Raw genomic sequence first — 18,662 nt, 5'->3', positions numbered from 1 at the left:
CAGTGTCTGTGTATTTAGTCTCTGTGTTCCCTTCACTCCTTGTCTGGTCATTGTTCTTGTCAGCCCCTGTCTACGTCCATGTTCTTCGCCATGTTCTTCAAGTCCTGTTTTCGTTTTGAGCTTTCCATGTTTGATTTGAACTTTGCCTTTTTCTTTGTACTTTGTCTTGCTTTTTAGTTGCTACTTTGCCTTGCTGTTTTTGGTTGCTACTTTGCCTCTTGCCCCTGTTTTGTCTGCTTCTGTTTTTTTTTGTCTTCAGCTTTAAAATAAAGCTCGCTTTTTGTTTCCCCATATCCTTACCTCTCGTGTTACTGCATTTGGGTCCACCTTCCCCTTTCCACAGTCTTCCCTTTAACCCCCCAGCCTGACAGTCTGCGTCATTCTGAGTGTATTGAAGGTTTGTTTTCAGTTCATGTACATCTCCACTCGAGCGCGCAACTGTGCGTTCAGAGAGTGCTTGATTAGCTTTATGAATCCTTTGAGGTTGTTGTTTTGCTGGAGAAACATCGTGAGCGAGTTATTTGATGACCTAAGAATGAGACTCAAAAATCAGCTGTCTTTCTACAGAATAGCTTTATGTGTATGTTGACATCACGCAACTAATCGATTGATTAATAATTGTCCTCCATAATGAAGCACACTGGCTTCTCTCATGGTTCCTATTCAAGGTCTCAACTTTATGCTTTTAATGCTGGGTAGCTATATCTATAATATCTATCTATAATCTATGATAATACATCATGTTTGATCAGCGAATATATTACATTGATTATATGAATCTTCAAAGTAACTAGTAACTAAAGCTGTTAGACAAAGTGCAGTGAAAGTATGAATGATATAGTTTAGTATAATTGAAAGTTTGAAGTTGCAGAAAATGTAAATAGGTAAGGACAGTATGTAGCTCAAAACTGAACTGAAGTAAACTACCTTAATGATCGTTCAGAATAATTAAACATCTGTAAATATTCAAGCATTTATTTATGTTGCCGACTGGTTTTAGAAGCTTCATATAAAAATCAATAAAAATTAAATTTGTGCAAAATATGAAAAGTATTTAACATGGATATAATTATGTTTTATTTAACATGTATATCTACACTGTTCAGCTTAAACATTGAAACAACTGGCTAGTGAAGTGAGCAATAATCATCTTCTAACCCTGTTGCCACGTTAAACGTTAAAAGTAAACTAAAATACATGCTAACATATAAGACTTGACTGGTATTTCTAAAGGATTATATTTCTTAAAAAACAAACCCTTGAATTAAAATGTGATGTTAACTAAACAAGAAGTCGGACCTGTCTGCTGCCGTCAAAATGATTGTAAAAGGTTTTAACCGTTTCATGTTGTTGGCTTGTAAAACATCTGATTTGTCCATAGAGTAACTAATGTTTTGAAAAATCTAATTGAAATTAGAGACCCCCTAGAAAATGAGATGCTGCATCTCAAGGGGTCATCCTAAATAAATTGAACTGAATAGAATCTGTTACAAGAGAGACCTTTAGTCAAACACGGTCCTAATAGTTTGTAATGTTGCTGTATTTAGTGTCAGTATTTAGTGTCAGTAGTGTTAAATGGGATGGAAACTCTACAGTCACATAAACAAATATGACATGCGAATAAGATACACTCAAGCAACACTCCCCGGAAAAGATGCAAAAGTGGTCCACTCATCCCTCCCTCTATCAAGCCACTCTTTGATAAACAGGCTCTGATCCCTTTTGCAAACCACAGCACTGTGTAATGTGGAGGTGAAGCATGGACGTGTTTGGTGCCGTGGTCTTGTCCTTGGGCTGGCTGACGCTGCATTTGGCTAATGGGGAACTGGACTACATCTCTCAGGGTCAGGGGTTGCAACTGCAGGGCGACTTCGTCCTCGCTGGACTCTTTCCTCTCCACTACGAATTTGAATCAACTAGTAGTTTGCCTGCTTTGGTTAATTGCAATCGGTAAGTTGTGTTGGACAGTAAACCTCCACTGATTTAGTGTATTTCACTGGTGGTTTGTCTATAACATCAACCCAAATATCTTACATTTTTCACAATCTGGAGTTTTAATTTTCGATGTGATTGATTTTCTCTTTAACATGCCCCCTTTTCCAGAGGTAAAGCCAACCAACACGGATATCACCTGATGCAAGCCATGAGATTTGCTGTGGAAGAGATCAACAACAGCACAGGGCCACAGTCTCTTTTACCAGGAGTGAAGCTGGGTTATCAGATCTACGACGGCTGCTCGAAGTCTGCTGCTGTCCTGGCCGCAGTGGACTTGCTGGAGCACTGGGGCCCCTTAACATCTGGGACACAGAGAGACAAAGATTCAAACTTCACTGACAGCAGTCAGAGAGGATTGGCTTTGATTGGGCCAGACAGCAGCAGCAAAACGCTCACCCCCGCTGTTCTACTGGGGTCCTATCTTATACCACAAGTAAGGTATCTTCCAATTTTTTTGAGGAACAGCACATCCAGAACTGAATTTCAGTAATTATCTTCTCACCTTTGTGCTGATGGAAAGTCAGTTGAAGTTTTGCATGTTTCAAAATGTTTCTGGAGCTTCACAGCAGAACTGCGTTACAGCATTATCCTGAACAGTTGAAGTACATGGGGACTTGTTTTAAAACATAAAAACGCAACCAAGATTGTTTTTGCACCCACTTCATAGGGGCTGCTTTTTGGTTGCTTTTTAACATAGTAAGTCCCCCGCGCCTCCAGATGTTTATTTGAATGCAACAATGCCGATTTGCTGTGAATCTCCCAAAATGATTTGTGGACTACGAAACTTCACTCGACTTTCCAACAGCATGAGGGTGAGTGGATAACAACTGAATTCTCATTTTTGGGTGAACTTTTCCTTTCATCATGGCCTTTGAATTATTACCTGTTCTACATGAAATCCAATATAGAATCATTCTTGTCATGTTCTTTCTTTCATTTAGATCTCTTATGAATCATCGAACGAAAAGCTGAGCAACAAGTTCGTCTATCCATCCTTTTTCCGCACAATTCCCAGCGACAAGAACCAGGTGGCAGCTATGATCCAGCTTCTGGTTCATTTCAACTGGACCTGGGTTGCCGTATTAAGCAGTGACAATGCCTATGGCCTGGATGGAATGCAAAGCTTAACCACGCAGGCACCAGACTCCGGCATCTGCATCGCCTACCAAGGAATCATCCCAGCTTACTCAGATGACAATAAACAAACCATGAGGAACATCGTGCAGAATTTGCTGAAGACCAAAGTAAACACCATCGTGGTCTTCTCCAACAAGGTAGAATTCAGTTATTTAGTCCCATTCGTCATTGAGGAGAAGATGACAGATAAGGTATGGATTGGGTCGGAGGACTGGTCAGCGTCTTCTCTTATATCAAGTATACCTGGGGTCCAAAGCATCGGCACTGTGCTTGGAGTGTCCATCAAATATTCAAACATATCTGGCTTTCAGGAGTTTGAGGCGAAGGTGTTGGAGGATGCAATGAATCAGGACGTCTCTAATGTTAACACAAACTCGGGCAATGACTGTCTACAGAGCACAGACGTGTACAACCTTGCCAGGATGGGATTTCCTCTGGAAAAACATGATGTTACCTCCTCTGCCAACGTTTATAAGGCGACGTATGCTCTAGCTCATGCCCTGCACCAGGCACTCGGCTGTGACTCAGGAGAGTGCCAGAGGAGGAGGGTGTATCCGTGGGAGGTGAGCAGATGGAATCCTGAAATAGAATCAAGCAACTTCGAGAAATAGTCATGTCACCATGTTTTCTGTCAAGGAAGTTCTCGTCGTGTCTCTCAGCTCAAGTGTTTCTTTGACTGAAACACTACATTAAAGGGTAACTCCAGAAATGTTAGGGTTAGGTTACAGGTGAAGGTGAGTACCACAGCATATGTGGGAGAAATATCTGAAAGCCTTTTGTGTCTCCAGAAGAAGCCACATGTGACCTGATAAATTGTCACCAGTGACGTCACGAGGTAGCTTAGCTGCTTTGTGGGTAATGTAGGTGCAATAGAATAAAAAAGGTGATATCTCTGGTCCTGCCAAGTATAGTGATGCATCCCCCAGAGCCACTCTCTGTGTCACTGCACTGATGTTCCTTCTCCCTCTCCACCACAGCTCCTCTCGTGGCTCAAGCAGGTGCAATTCACTTTTCAAAACACCTCTGTCTATTTCGATGCGAACGGTGACCCGCCCACTGGATATGACATCGTTTGCTGGATTTGGAGGGGGCCGAACTGGTCTGTCAGAGAGGTGGGCTCCTTCAGCCCGAATCCCACTTCGCTCACGATTAATGCCGATCTAATCGAGTGGCACAACACAGGAGAGTCAAATCAAGTAAGACCCTCTGAAGTTTTGAGTAGAGTGGTTGTAGTTTTTAAATTCAGTTTAAATTGCAACCAAAAATGTCTATTTTAATAGATTGTTGTTGAAGTATTTGTAATTGAATCCCAGTGCAGTCATTTTGTCGATTTGTAATTTGTCATTCTTGAAGGTCTGCATGTAAATATTGAGCTCTCCAAGACTTTGCACCATACCATCGGATGAAGTACAGTACATTAAAACTTGACCATCTCATCCCTTCGAACAAATCTAAACACATCATTTTTTGCCTTTTTAAAAGAAACAGTGAATGTGATTGTGTTTTGCATGGCTCAGTATGTTGTTGTTGTTTTTTTCATCTTATTTCTGTTCCTGAGTCTGGAGATTTTGATCTCAATGATATTATCTGATAAAGTAAAAGTTATGTATATCCTTTTTATACCCTGCTGTTTGTGTCTAGGTGCCACAGTCCATCTGCTCTCCGCCTTGCCCAAGTGGACACAGGAAGCTGCTGACAGGCCAACACACTTGCTGCTTCGACTGCCTGCCCTGTCCTGCTGCTACGTTTCTTAATCTGAGCGGTAACATGAGGACACACAGAGACGAGCCAGAGCACCAGAAACATATTCAAAGACCAAAACAGAGAGAGAATGAATTTTTAAAGATTGAGAATCATATGCTGTAACCTGTAAATATGTTGAAATCATAAACCCCCCCCCAATCACAGCAGTATTTTCCAGCCGGTGTGTGCGGAGTAGACCAGAAGGTGGTGCTACATACTCACACTATTTTCTGATTCAGGCACCACAGGGACGTTAAACGCTTTCTTGAATGGGATCACTGTGCTTAACATCATGTGACAAATGGCCAGAACACGCTGCTGTGTGTTTCCATTTCTGGACCAAAACATTTCACCTTGATCACTCACTAATGTCAAAGGGACAGTTCACTCAAAAAAATCTAAAATAAATGTCTTTCCTTTTAGCTGTAGTGCTATTTACATTTAGTAGATGCTTTTGTCCAAGCACTGACTAACAGTATACATTCATATACTGATGGCGGTGGCTGCAAGGTACCAACCAGAACATGAGGAGTAATTTGGGAATCAGTATCTTGCCAAAGGACACCTCGACATGCAGACCAGGAGAATTGAACTACCAACCTATCAGTAGCAAGAAGATGGCTCTACCCCTGAGCCACAGCCACCCCTAAAAATGTATCCATCTAGTTGTTTTGGTGTGAGCTGCAGGGATTTAGAGATATTGGCTGAAGAGGTGTCAGCCTTCTTTTAAAAATAATGGAACTAGATGCCACGCTACACACCTTGTGGGACTCAAAGTGATCTGGTTACTGAAGATAATCCACAGGTCATGACTTCCTGAAGGAGACATTGCTGTCCAGTTTTTCAAATGTTATTTTTTGGCACATTTCACTGCCACCTTCTTCTGTTATATGGAGAGAAGGCAGACATCTCTGTAGTTGATATCTCAAAACTTATCAACTCACCAAAACAATCTAGATGGAAAAATGGTGCCACAGGTAGAGGAAAATATGTGTTTTTGATTTTGAGGTGAACTGTCCCTTTAAATTTTAACTCTATCACCCTGAACAAAAAACCCAGCCCAGCTTTTACATCCCTGTTTCCCTCTTTTTTCCTCTACTCTTCCTCTTCCACAGATCCCACTACATGCCAGCAGTGTCAGTCAGAGGAGTGGGCTCCCCCGAGCAGCGTTCAGTGTCTGAAAAGGTCCGTCCTGCTGCTCGCCTGGGACGACCCCCTCGCCATCGCCCTGCTCTTCTTTCTGGCCAGCTGTCTTCTCATGACCTCCAGCTCTGCAGTAATCCTCCTGCTCAACCTGAACACGCCGGTGGCCAAGTCCGCCGGAGGCCGCACCTGCCTCCTGATGCTGGCAGCTCTGACTGCCGCTGCCATGAGCTCTTTGTGCCATTTTGGCCAGCCGTCGCCTCTGGCCTGCATCCTCAAGCAGCCACTATTCATGTTTAGCTTCACTGTGTGCCTGGCCTGCATCACTGTGCGCTCCCTCCAGGTCGTCTGCATTTTTAAATTTGCGTCCAAGCTGCCCCCAGCCTATGACAAGTGGGCCAAGAAAAGTGGGCCAGAGATCACCATTTTCCTTGTGTCTGCCACCCTCTTGGTGATATCTGTGTTCCGTGTGGCCCTCAACCCTCCCAAGCCCAGCCAGGATCTCGACTTCTACCACGACAGCATTGTGCTGGAGTGCAGTAACACCCTCTCACCTGGCTCAGCTATTGAGCTCGGTTATGTAGCACTGCTCAGCATCCTCTGCTTCTCTTTCAGCTACATGGGCAAAGACCTGCCAGCCAACTACAATGAGGCCAAGAGTATCACCTTCAGCCTCATGGTGTACATGATCTCCTGGATGAGCTTCTTCACTCTCTACCTCATCAGCAGGGGCCCCTTCACCATAGCTGCATACGTGTTTGCCATACTCTTCAGTGTCCTGGCCTTCTTCTGGGGCTACTTCCTGCCCAAAATTTATATCATTGTCTTGAAGCCGGAAATGAACACAACTGCCCATTTCCAGAATTGCATTCAGATGTATACCATGAGCCAGAAATGAAGCTTGTGATCATGTCAGTTGATGAGAAGTAGTTTGAGGTGTAATGATGCAGGTGTAGCAGGTGAAATAATGTGAACAAGACAGGTTCAGCTTGACTTTTAAATGTATCTAACAGCTGAGTGTAAGTAGTAAAGTGTACAAGGACACTTCAACAGTCTAGATCCTTGAGTCTTTAAACGTCTAAATAAACTTCATCTATGAGTCTGGATGTTTGTAGAATTCATTTGACCTCATCTTGGAGCTATCACAACGGATTAAAGATGAAATTTAAATGATCATGTAAGGCATGAAAAACATGGCATGTAAACAACAGATCTTTTTTTTGATAAGTCTTTATTGGCGCAGATCGTAGTGGCTGAGATGGTGAGAAATCAAGACAAAAAAACACAGAAGATCAGAAACCTGGATAATGTTATACAACAACAATAATAACTGTATAGGGCGATGAAGAACCGGGTTTCCTTTGTTCTAAGAAAACATCACATCCTGAATCAAGAGAAAAACCAGGATGAGAATATAAACTGGGTCACTGGGTAAGTAAACATGTGCACAATACAATCAGGGTTTTATCATTTACACCTATTGTCACATGATAAAATGTCTGCCTGGGAAAAGGTCCATTCAAAAAGTATTTTTTAACACAAATATCAAGGCTGTAGTTACATCCCATCACCAGAATTATCAAACACATCCATATTTAAAGGTACACTGTGTAGCTTTTGGAAAAAAACTCTAAATCAGAAAGTTACTATTTTCAGTATTAATAAGGCAACAAATCAAAGTCAGAAAGATACAGTTATCTGATATATTTTCAGATAAACAAGCCTTCCTCGAGTGGAATAAGGTTTCCAAAGTGCTGTTTAGGCATTGCTGTTAAGGTGGTCAAAGTCAAATGCTTTTCAACTGTGTCGTCCTTTGAGGACAGTTCGTTTCAGTTTGTTCAACCATGAAAATCAGGTGAAGATTTTTCTCTTCTCTTAAAATGTCAAATTAGTTCACATTTTTTATTTTTGTTATTGCATTCCAACATAAACTAACACCAACAGGACTAAATCTGACATCTCGTCCACACTGACAGAAAAATATCAAGCTGCCAGTCAGGCATATACAACCTGTACAACACAACAAGTGTGCCGTTGTAGATATTCAACATCACCCCCTGGCAGCCGCACGAGGAACTGTCACAATTGTGACGCTTTAATTTTACTTCCTGAAAACGAATCAATGAATTAATACAACTGAAGTGTTCTATGTGTTGGAGAAAAGACAGTCTTTGAGATTATTAGATTTGAGTAAGTGAGCTTTAATATGTAATTGTATTGTTCATAGTTTATAAATAGTTTCTAATTATTAGATATTTATATATTTGGGTCAACAAGAGATAGATCATATTTCCAGGGATTTGACAACAAGTGGCAGCTGGTCACAGAAAGAAAAAGTATGCAAAAAATATGCAATGAGATGGAGCCACAATGCCGTGTGCAGTTTTGCTCCTTTATAAGAAATCTGTTTGTGCAGACCTGCAAATTTACATGTTTATTTGCCTTAATAATACTGTAGCTGACAAAATGCACAATATTCCTGTCAAAACAATTGGTCTGGGTCCTGGAAGCAGCTAACTATCAGACAAATTGTGTGTTGGTACAACAGGTGTGTTTAGCAAAATGAGGCTCACATATCAACCAGAATGCAAATTCAGCCACACATGCAGAAACCTTTCTCGTGACAAACATTTTAACTAAGCGGCACAACACAGCTATGACTAATAACGTTATAGAGTAAAAGCTGTGGTCCTTGCCCAGCAGCAGGGTCCTGAAACTCACCTCACCTCAATGGATTGCAGTCCAAATATATCTTATCAATTAGACCTGTGCTTTTCCTATCGTGGCAAGTCAAAATGTCTGTGGTGTTAGAGATTGGCTGGAGTCACATTTCATTTTCACGATTTAAGATTCAAGATTCAAGTTTCAAGATTCAAAGTGTTGATTGTCATATGCATAATAAAGAAACATGTTCTCAATTAAGCAATTAAATTCTTCCTTTGTTTTCTGCAGAATGCCAAGAAATATGTATGTAGATACAACATTCGCCTAGCAGGCCACTAATAATAAGGATCGTATTCAGTTTCTGACGTGCAACTGTGCGGTGGTGAAGTTTTTGGTTTAGAAGTGGTTCTTTTGGTCTCATTCGTGATCGAGGTGCAGCAAATTGAGCTACAAACACCAGCAGAATGACTGGAGACATGTTAATTTCTGGTGGCTTATGTAAAGTTTCTCTTGAGTGGTTGTTAGTTTGTCTATGTCCTTTGAGTATAAACTATGTTGAGCAGAGCCTGGTGTTAACATTGGTGTTCTTATTCATGGTAGAAGTGCAGCAAATTGAGTGCTACAACACCAGCAGAACTGAGTGGAGACGTGTTGTTTTGGAGGCCTCGTGGTATAGATCTTTCCAGGGACAAAAGTTCAGTAACAGCACTCCAGTTGTCAGTGGTCTGCCAGGCAAACTTGGTGTTATAATTTTAAGTTACAGGTTAACTTGACTGGACTTCAGCTATCTTCAATGGCAAATGCCCGAGCGCTGTACTTCAGAGCTGTAAGCTGTGGTTTCCTTGAATAGCAGAAGTCAGCCCTTTGATAAGCTGCTGGCATTGGTCATAGCGTATCCTACAAGCCCTTGTGCGTTCCCACCAATTTACAGGCCCCTGTTGTTACATACCCACGGTTGGTAGAAGCGTGCACGAAGTGTGCGTGTTTAGTTTGGGCCTAGTGCCTGGCTAGGGACATACTCAGGGCCACGGTAAAAGCTAGCCTGACGCCGATAAAGCGGTTCAGGTCACTGCCCTTATCTGTCCATGACAAGATGCACTCGCGACCTCAGTGAGCATGGTAATGCGATGCCTTTGCTTGAAGATGATGTTGAACTTCTGTGATAAAACAAAATGAAAACAATTGCAGGAATTCATTTTCTTTGTAACTGTGTGCAACAGCATCCTGCTTGAAAACACCATGCAGAGATCATCACAAAGCTGTTACAGGGCCCTCGGCCTCAGTGCCCAGCAGGCCACTAATAAGGATCCAATTGTGTTGTGGTGACATTTTTCGTTTGGAAGCAGTTGTTGTGGTCACGTTCATGGCAGAAGTGCAGTGAACTGATGGCTAAACAACTTGAGCAATTATTAGTTTGTCTGTGTCATGTCTGTAGATCTGTTTGTTGTTCTTGTCTGGTGTTGTCTTGTGGGTTATTGTATTTGATTTCCATGTCTTTGTATCTTGTCTTGTGTCTTTTGTTTTTCCATGCCCTCATGTGTCCTTTAAGTTCTCCTGTGTATTTTCCTATGTTCCCTCTCGCTCCCTCTGTCTATTGCTTTGTTCCCTTCATGTTCTCATGTGCTCCTCCCCTTCGTTACCTCACCTGTTGGTCCACCTCACCTGTTCCTCGTCTTGTCATCAGTGTCTGTGTATTTAGTCTCTGTGTTCCCTTCACTCCTTGTCTGGTCATTGTTCTTGTCAGCCCCTGTCTACGTCCATGTTCTTCGCCATGTTCTTCAAGTCCCGTTTTCGTTTTGAGCTTTCCATGTTTGATTTGAACTTTGCCTTTTTCTTTGTACTTTGTCTTGCTTTTTAGTTGCTACTTTGCCTTGCTGTTTTTGGTTGCTACTTTGCCTCTTGCCCCTGTTTTGTCTGCTTCTGTTTTTTTTTGTCTTCAGCTTTAAAATAAAGCTCGCTTTTTGTTTCCCCATATCCTTACCTCTCGTGTTACTGCATTTGGGTCCACCTTCCCCTTTCCACAGTCTTCCCTTTAACCCCCCAGCCTGACAGTCTGCGTCATTCTGAGTGTATTGAAGGTTTGTTTTCAGTTCATGTACATCTCCACTCGAGCGCGCAACTGTGCGTTCAGAGAGTGCTTGATTAGCTTTATGAATCCTTTGAGGTTGTTGTTTTGCTGGAGAAACATCGTGAGCGAGTTATTTGATGACCTAAGAATGAGACTCAAAATCAGCTGTCTTTCTACAGAATAGCTTTATGTGTATGTTGACATCACGCAACTAATCGATTGATTAATAATTGTCCTCCATAATGAAGCACACTGGCTTCTCTCATGGTTCCTATTCAAGGTCTCAACTTTATGCTTTTAATGCTGGGTAGCTATATCTATAATATCTATCTATAATCTATGATAATACATCATGTTTGATCAGCGAATATATTACATTGATTATATGAATCTTCAAAGTAACTAGTAACTAAAGCTGTTAGACAAAGTGCAGTGAAAGTATGAATGATATAGTTTAGTATAATTGAAAGTTTGAAGTTGCAGAAAATGTAAATAGGTAAGGACAGTATGTAGCTCAAAACTGAACTGAAGTAAACTACCTTAATGATCGTTCAGAATAATTAAACATCTGTAAATATTCAAGCATTTATTTATGTTGCCGACTGGTTTTAGAAGCTTCATATAAAAATCAATAAAAATTAAATTTGTGCAAAATATGAAAAGTATTTAACATGGATATAATTATGTTTTATTTAACATGTATATCTACACTGTTCAGCTTAAACATTGAAACAACTGGCTAGTGAAGTGAGCAATAATCATCTTCTAACCCTGTTGCCACGTTAAACGTTAAAAGTAAACTAAATACATGCTAACATATAAGACTTGACTGGTATTTCTAAAGGATTATATTTCTTAAAAAACAAACCCTTGAATTAAAATGTGATGTTAACTAAACAAGAAGTCGGACCTGTCTGCTGCCGTCAAAATGATTGTAAAAGGTTTTAACCGTTTCATGTTGTTGGCTTGTAAAACATCTGATTTGTCCATAGAGTAACTAATGTTTTGAAAAATCTAATTGAAATTAGAGACCCCCTAGAAAATGAGATGCTGCATCTCAAGGGGTCATCCTAAATAAATTGAACTGAATAGAATCTGTTACAAGAGAGACCTTTGGTCAAACACGGTCCTAATAGTTTGTAATGTTGCTGTATTTAGTGTCAGTATTTAGTGTCAGTAGTGTTCAATGGGATGGAAACTCTACAGTCACATAAACAAATATGACATGCGAATAAGATACACTCAAGCAACACTCCCCGGAAAAGATGCAAAAGTGGTCCACTCATCCCTCCCTCTATCAAGCCACTCTTTGATAAACAGGCTCTGATCCCTTTTGCAAACCACAGCACTGTGTAATGTGGAGGTGAAGCATGGACGTGTTTGGTGCCGTGGTCTTGTCCTTGGGCTGGCTGACGCTGCATTTGGCTAATGGGGAACTGGACTACATCTCTAATGGTCAGGGGTTGCAACTGCAGGGCGACTTCGTCCTCGCTGGACTCTTTCCTCTCCACTACGAATTTGAATCAGCTAGTAGTTTGCCTGCTTTGGTTAATTGCAATCGGTAAGTTGTGTTGGACAGTAAACCTCCACTGATTTAGTGTATTTCACTGGTGGTTTGTCTATAACATCAACCCAAATATCTTACATTTTTCACAATCTGGAGTTTTAATTTTCGATGTGATTAATTTTCTCTTTAACATGCCCCCTTTTCCAGAGGTAAAGCCAACCAACACGGATATCACCTGATGCAAGCCATGAGATTTGCTGTGGAAGAGATCAACAACAGCACCGGGCCACAGTCTCTTTTACCAGGAGTGAAGCTGGGTTATCAGATCTACGACGGCTGCTCGAAGTCTGCTGCTGTCCTGGCCGCAGTGGACTTGCTGGAGCACTGGGGCCCCTTAACATCTGGGACACAGAGAGACAAAGATTCAAACTTCACTGACAGCAGTCAGAGAGGATTGGCTTTGATTGGGCCAGACAGCAGCAGCAAAACGCTCACCCCCGCTGTTCTACTGGGGTCCTATCTTATACCACAAGTAAGGTATCGTCCAATTTTTTTGAGGAACAGCACATCCAGAACTGAATTTCAGTAATTATCTTCTCACCTTTGTGCTGATGGAAAGTCAGTTGAAGTTTTGCATGTTTCAAAATGTTTCTGGAGCTTCACAGCAGAACTGCGTTACAGCATTTTCCTGAACAGTTGAAGTACATGGGGACTTGTTTTAAAACATAAAAACGCAACCAAGATTGTTTTTGCACCCACTTCATAAGGGCTGCTTTTTGGTTGCTTTTTAACATAGTAAGTCCCCCGCGCCTCCAGATGTTTATTTGAATGCAACAATGCCGATTTGCTGTGAATCTCCCAAAATGATTTGTGGACTACGAAACTTCACTCGACTTTCCAACAGCATGAGGGTGAGTGGATAACACCTGAATTCTCATTTTTGGGTGAACTTTTCCTTTCATCATGGCCTTTGAATTATTACCTGTTCTACATGAAATCCAATATAGAATCATTCTTGTCATGTTCTTTCTTTCATTTAGATCTCTTATGAATCATCGAACGAAAAGCTGAGCAACAAGTTCGTCTATCCATCCTTTTTCCGCACAATTCCCAGCGACAAGAACCAGGTGGCAGCTATGATCAAGCTTCTGGTTCATTTCAACTGGACCTGGGTTGCTGTATTAAGCAGTGACAATGCCTATGGCCTGGATGGAATGCAAAGCTTAACCACGCAGGCACCAGACTCCGGCATCTGCATCGCCTACCAAGGAATCATCCCAGCTTACTCAGATGACAATAAACAAACCATGAGGAACATCGTGCAGAATTTGCTGAAGACCAAAGTAAACACCATCGTGGTCTTCTCCAACAAGGTAGAATTCAGTTATTTAGTCCCATTCGTCATTGAGGAGAAGATGACAGATAAGGTATGGATTGGGTCGGAGGACTGGTCAGCGTCTTCTCTTATATCAAGTATACCTGGGGTCCAAAGCATCGGCACTGTGCTTGGAGTGTCCATCAAATATTCAAACATATCTGGCTTTCAGGAGTTTGAGGCGAAGGTGTTGGAGGATGCAATGAATCAGAACGTCTCTAATGTTAACACAAACTCGGGCAATGACTGTCTACAGAGCACAGACGTGTACAACCTTGCCAGGATGGGATTTCCTCTGGAAAAACATGATGTTACCTCCTCTGCCAACGTTTATAAGGCGACGTATGCTCTAGCTCATGCCCTGCACCAGGCACTCGGCTGTGACTCAGGAGAGTGCCAGAGGAGGAGGGTGTATCCGTGGGAGGTGAGCAGATGGAATCCTGAAATAGAATCAAGCAACTTCGAGAAATAGTCATGTCACCATGTTTTCTGTCAAGGAAGTTCTCGTCGTGTCTCTCAGCTCAAGTGTTTCTTTGACTGAAACACTACATTAAAGGGTAACTCCAGAAATGTTAGGGTTAGGTTACAGGTGAAGGTGAGTACCACAGCATATGTGGGAGAAATATCTGAAAGCCTTTTGTGTCTCCAGAAGAAGCCGCATGTGACCTGATAAATTGTCACCAGTGACGTCACGAGGTAGCTTAGCTGCTTTGTGGGTAATGTAGGTGCAATAGAATAAAAAAGGTGATATCTCTGGTCCTGCCAAGTATAGTGATGCATCCCCCAGAGCCACTCTCTGTGTCACTGCACTGATGTTCTTTCTCCCTCTCCACCACAGCTCCTCTCGTGGCTCAAGCAGGTGCAATTCACTTTTCAAAACACCTCTGTGTATTTCGATGCGAACGGTGACCCGCCCACTGGATATGACATCGTTTGCTGGATTTGGAGGGGGCCGAACTGGTCTGTCAGAGAGGTGGGCTCCTTCAGCCTGAATCCCACTTCGCTCACGATTAATGCCGATCTAATTGAGTGGCACAACACAGGAGAGTCAAATCAAGTAAGACCCTCTGAAGTTTTGAGTAGAGTGGTTGTAGTTTTTAAATTCAGTTTAAATTGCAACCAAAAATGTCTATTTTAATAGATTGTTGTTGAAGTATTTGTAATTGAATCCCAGTGCGGTCATTCTGTCGATTTGTAATTTGTCATTCTTGAAGGTCTGCATGTAAATATTGAGCTCTCCAAGACTTTGCACCATACCATCGGATGAAGTACAGTACATTAAAGCTCGACCATCTCATCCCTTCAGACAAATCTAAACACATCATTTTTTGCCTTTTTAAAAGAAACAGTGAATGTGATTGTGTTTTGCATGGCTCAGTATGTTGTTGTTGTTTTTTTCATCTTAATTCTGTTCCTGAGTCTGGAGATTTTGATCTCAATGATATTATCTGATAAAGTAAAAGTTATGTATATCCTTTTATACCCTGCTGTTTGTGTCTAGGTGCCACAGTCCATCTGCTCTCCGCCTTGCCCAAGTGGACACAGGAAGCTGCTGACAGGCCAACACACTTGCTGCTTCGACTGCCTGCCCTGTCCTGCTGCTACGTTTCTTAATCTGAGCGGTAACATGAGGACACACAGAGACGAGCTAGAGCACCAGAAACATATTCAAAGACCAAAACAGAGAGAGAATGAATTTTTAAAGATTGAGAATCATATGCTGTAACCTGTAAATGTTGAAATCATAAAACCCCCCCAATCACAGCAGTATTTTCCAGCCGGTGTGTGCGGAGTAGACCAGAAGGTGGTGCTACATACTCACACTATTTTCTGATTCAGGCACCACAGGGACGTTAAACGCTTTCTTGAATGGGATCACTGTGCTTAACATCATGTGACAAATGGCCAGAACACGCTGCTGTGTGTTTCCATTTCTGGACCAAAACATTTCACCTTGATCACTCACTAATGTCAAAGGGACAGTTCACTCAAAAAAATCTAAAATAAATGTCTTTCGTTTTAGCTGTAGTGCTATTTACATTTAGTAGATGCTTTTGTCCAAGCACTGACTAACAGTATACATTCATATACTGATGGCGGTGGCTGCAAGGTACCAACCAGAACATGAGGAGTAATTTGGGAATCAGTATCTTGCCAAAGGACACCTCGACATGCAGACCAGGAGAACTGAACTACCAACCTATCGATAGCAAGAAGATGGCTCTACCCCTGAGCCAGAGCCACCCCTAAAAATGTATCCATCTCGTTGTTTTGGTGTGAGCTGCAGGGATTTAGAGATATTGGCTGAAGAGGTGTCAGCCTTCTTTTAAAAATAATGGAACTAGATGCCACGCTACACACCTTGTGGGACTCAAAGTGATCTGGTTACTGAAGATAATCCACAGTTCATGACTTCCTGAAGGAGACATTGCTGTCCAGTTTTTCAAATGTTATTTTTTTGCACATTTCACTGCCACCTTCTTCTGTTATATGGAGAGAAGGCAGACATCTCTGTAGTTGATATCTCAAAACTTATCAACTCACCAAAACAATCTAGATGGAAAAATGGTGCCACAGGTAGAGGAAAATATGTGTTTTTGATTTTGAGGTGAACTGTCCCTTTAAATTTTAACTCTATCAACCTGAACAAAAAACCCAGCCCAGCTTTTACATCCCTGTTTTCCTCGTTTTTCCTCTACTCTTCCTCTTCCACAGATCCCACTACATGCCAGCAGTGTCAGTCAGAGGAGTGGGCTCCCCCGAGCAGCGTTCAGTGTCTGAAAAGGACCGTCCTGCTGCTCGCCTGGGACGACCCCCTCGCCATCGCACTGCTCTTCTTTCTGGCCAGCTGTCTTCTCATGACCTCCAGCTCTGCAGTAATCCTCCTGCTCAACCTGAACACGCCGGTGGCCAAGTCCGCCGGAGGCCGCACCTGCCTCCTGATGCTGGCAGCTCTGACTGCCGCTGCCATGAGCTCTTTGTGCCATTTTGGCCAGCCGTCGCCTCTGGCCTGCATCCTCAAGCAGCCACTATTCATGTTTAGCTTCACTGTGTGCCTGGCCTGCATCACTGTGCGCTCCCTCCAGGTCGTCTGCATTTTTAGATTTGCGTCCAAGCTGCCGCCGGCCTATGACAAGTGGGCCAAGAAGAGTGGGCCAGAGATCACCATTTTCCTTGTGTCTGCCACCCTCTTGGTTATATCTGTGTTCCGTGTGGCCCTCAACCCTCCCAAGCCCAGCCAGGATCTCGACTTCTACCACGACAGCATTGTGCTGGAGTGCAGTAACACCCTCTCACCTGGTTCAGCTATTGAGCTCGGTTATGTAGCACTGCTCAGCATCCTCTGCTTCTCTTTCAGCTACATGGGCAAAGACCTGCCAGCCAACTACAACGAGGCCAAGAGTATCACCTTCAGCCTCATGGTGTACATGATCTCCTGGATGAGCTTCTTCACTCTCTACCTCATCAGCAGGGGCCCCTTCACCATAGCTGCATACGTGTTTGCCATACTCTTCAGTGTCCTGGCCTTCTTCTGGGGCTACTTCCTGCCCAAAATTTATATCATTGTCTTGAAGCCGGAAATGAACACAACTGCCCATTTCCAGAATTGCATTCAGATGTATACCATGAGCCAGAAATGAAGCTTGTGATTATGTCAGTTGATGAGAAGTAGTTGAGGTGTAATGATGCAGGTGTAGCAGGTGAAATATTAGGAACAAGACAGGTTCAGCTTGACTTTTAAATGTATCTAACAGCTGAGTGTAAGTAGTAAAGTGTACAAGGACACTTCAACAGTCTAGATCCTTGAGTCTTTAAACGTCTAAATAAACTTCATCTGAGTCTGGATGTTTGTAGAATTCATTTGACCTCATCTTGGAGCTATCACAACGGATTAATGATGAAATTTAAATGACCATGTGAGGCATGAAAAACATGGCATGTAAACTACAGATCTTCCTTTTGATAAGTCTTTATTGGCGCAGATCGTAGTGGCTGAGATGGTGAGAAATCAAGACAAAAAAACACAGATGATCAGAAACCTGGATAATGTTATATAATAATAATAATAACTTTATACGGCGATGACGATCCGGGTTTCCTTTGTTCTAAGAAAACATCACATCCTGAATCAAGAGAAAAACCAGGATAAGAATATAAACTGGGTCACTGGGTAAGTAAACATGTGCACAATACAATCAGGGTTTTATCATTTACACCTATTGTCACATGATAAAATGTCTGCCTAGGGAAAAGGTCCATTCAAAAAGTATTTTCAACAAAAAATATATATATATATATTTAAAGGTACACTGTGTACTTTTGGGGCAGAAAAAATCCCAATCACAAAGTTACTATTTTCAATATTAATAAGGTAATAATACAAAGTCAGAAAGATACAGTTATTTGATATATTTTCATATAAACAAGCCTTCCTCGAGGGGAATAAGGTTTCCAAAGTGCTGTTTAGACGAGAAAGGTGGTGGTCTCTTCTCTTAAAATGTCTTCCTCCTAACAACCTAGTGCACCTTTTTCATTTTTGTCTCATTGCATTCCAACATAAGCTAACACCAACAGGACTAAATCTGACATTTCTACCACTTTATACTAGATACAACCACTACAACAAAACAAAGTGTTGCTGCTGTAGAGAATCAACAGCGCCCCCTGGCAGCCACACAAGGAACTGTCACAAATACTGACGCTTTAATTATGCTTTGTGATAACGAATCAATGAATTAATTATACATACATTAAGACAATTAAAGTGTTCTATGTGTTGGATGAAAGAAAGTCGTTGAGATTATGAGATTTGATTAACTGACCTTTAATATGTAATTTTATTGCTCATAGTTAATAAATGGTTTCTAATTATCAGATATTTATATAATTGGGTCATCCAAGAGATAAGCTCATATTTCCAGGGATTTGACAACAAGTGGCAGCTGGTCACAGAAAGAAAAAGTACCAGTTTTTCAGCATGACGTAACATCTCATTGCATATTAATAAATAAAAAAGCACAATTGGCCAG

The 18,662-nt window shown here is 41.8% G+C and overlaps 2 protein-coding genes across 2 annotated transcripts; both read left to right on the top strand.

The window, feature by feature from the left end:
- The first annotated feature begins 1,759 nt into the window (after nt 1–1,759).
- On the top strand, nt 1,760–6,978 carry LOC115584315 (taste receptor type 1 member 1-like). The gene is made up of 6 exons (XM_030421654.1): nt 1,760–1,950; nt 2,104–2,428; nt 2,937–3,695; nt 4,110–4,328; nt 4,774–4,894; nt 5,991–6,978. Exons 1-6 carry the CDS (start codon nt 1,760–1,762, stop codon nt 6,914–6,916), a joined length of 2,541 nt encoding a protein of 846 aa, XP_030277514.1. The 3' UTR covers nt 6,917–6,978.
- A 5,142-nt stretch (nt 6,979–12,120) lies between these two features.
- On the top strand, nt 12,121–17,382 carry LOC115584314 (taste receptor type 1 member 1-like). The gene is made up of 6 exons (XM_030421652.1): nt 12,121–12,311; nt 12,465–12,789; nt 13,298–14,056; nt 14,471–14,689; nt 15,134–15,254; nt 16,348–17,382. Exons 1-6 carry the CDS (start codon nt 12,121–12,123, stop codon nt 17,271–17,273), a joined length of 2,541 nt encoding a protein of 846 aa, XP_030277512.1. The 3' UTR covers nt 17,274–17,382.
- The last annotated feature ends 1,280 nt before the right edge of the window (nt 17,383–18,662 follow it).

This window comes from Sparus aurata, chromosome 7 (assembly GCF_900880675.1).
Source record: "Sparus aurata chromosome 7, fSpaAur1.1, whole genome shotgun sequence".
NCBI lineage: Eukaryota > Metazoa > Chordata > Actinopteri > Spariformes > Sparidae > Sparus > Sparus aurata.
Note: the sequence above shows the minus strand (reverse complement) of the source record. Positions and strands in the feature narration are given on the sequence as shown.

What these genes read in the sequence shown, in the direction of transcription:
- LOC115584314 (XM_030421652.1), top strand. Translation starts at nt 12,121, where the DNA reads ATGGACGTGTTTGGTGCCGTGGTCTTGTCCTTGGGCTGGCTGACGCTG. An exon ending in GGTCCTATCTTATACCACAA is followed by an intron (nt 12,790 to 13,297) that starts GTAAGGTATCGT and finishes TCTTTCATTTAG; the next exon opens with ATCTCTTATGAATCATCGAA. An exon ending in ACACAGGAGAGTCAAATCAA is followed by an intron (nt 14,690 to 15,133) that starts GTAAGACCCTCT and finishes GTTTGTGTCTAG; the next exon opens with GTGCCACAGTCCATCTGCTC.
- LOC115584315 (XM_030421654.1), top strand. Translation starts at nt 1,760, where the DNA reads ATGGACGTGTTTGGTGCCGTGGTCTTGTCCTTGGGCTGGCTGACGCTG. An exon ending in GGTCCTATCTTATACCACAA is followed by an intron (nt 2,429 to 2,936) that starts GTAAGGTATCTT and finishes TCTTTCATTTAG; the next exon opens with ATCTCTTATGAATCATCGAA. An exon ending in GGAGGGTGTATCCGTGGGAG is followed by an intron (nt 3,696 to 4,109) that starts GTGAGCAGATGG and finishes TCTCCACCACAG; the next exon opens with CTCCTCTCGTGGCTCAAGCA.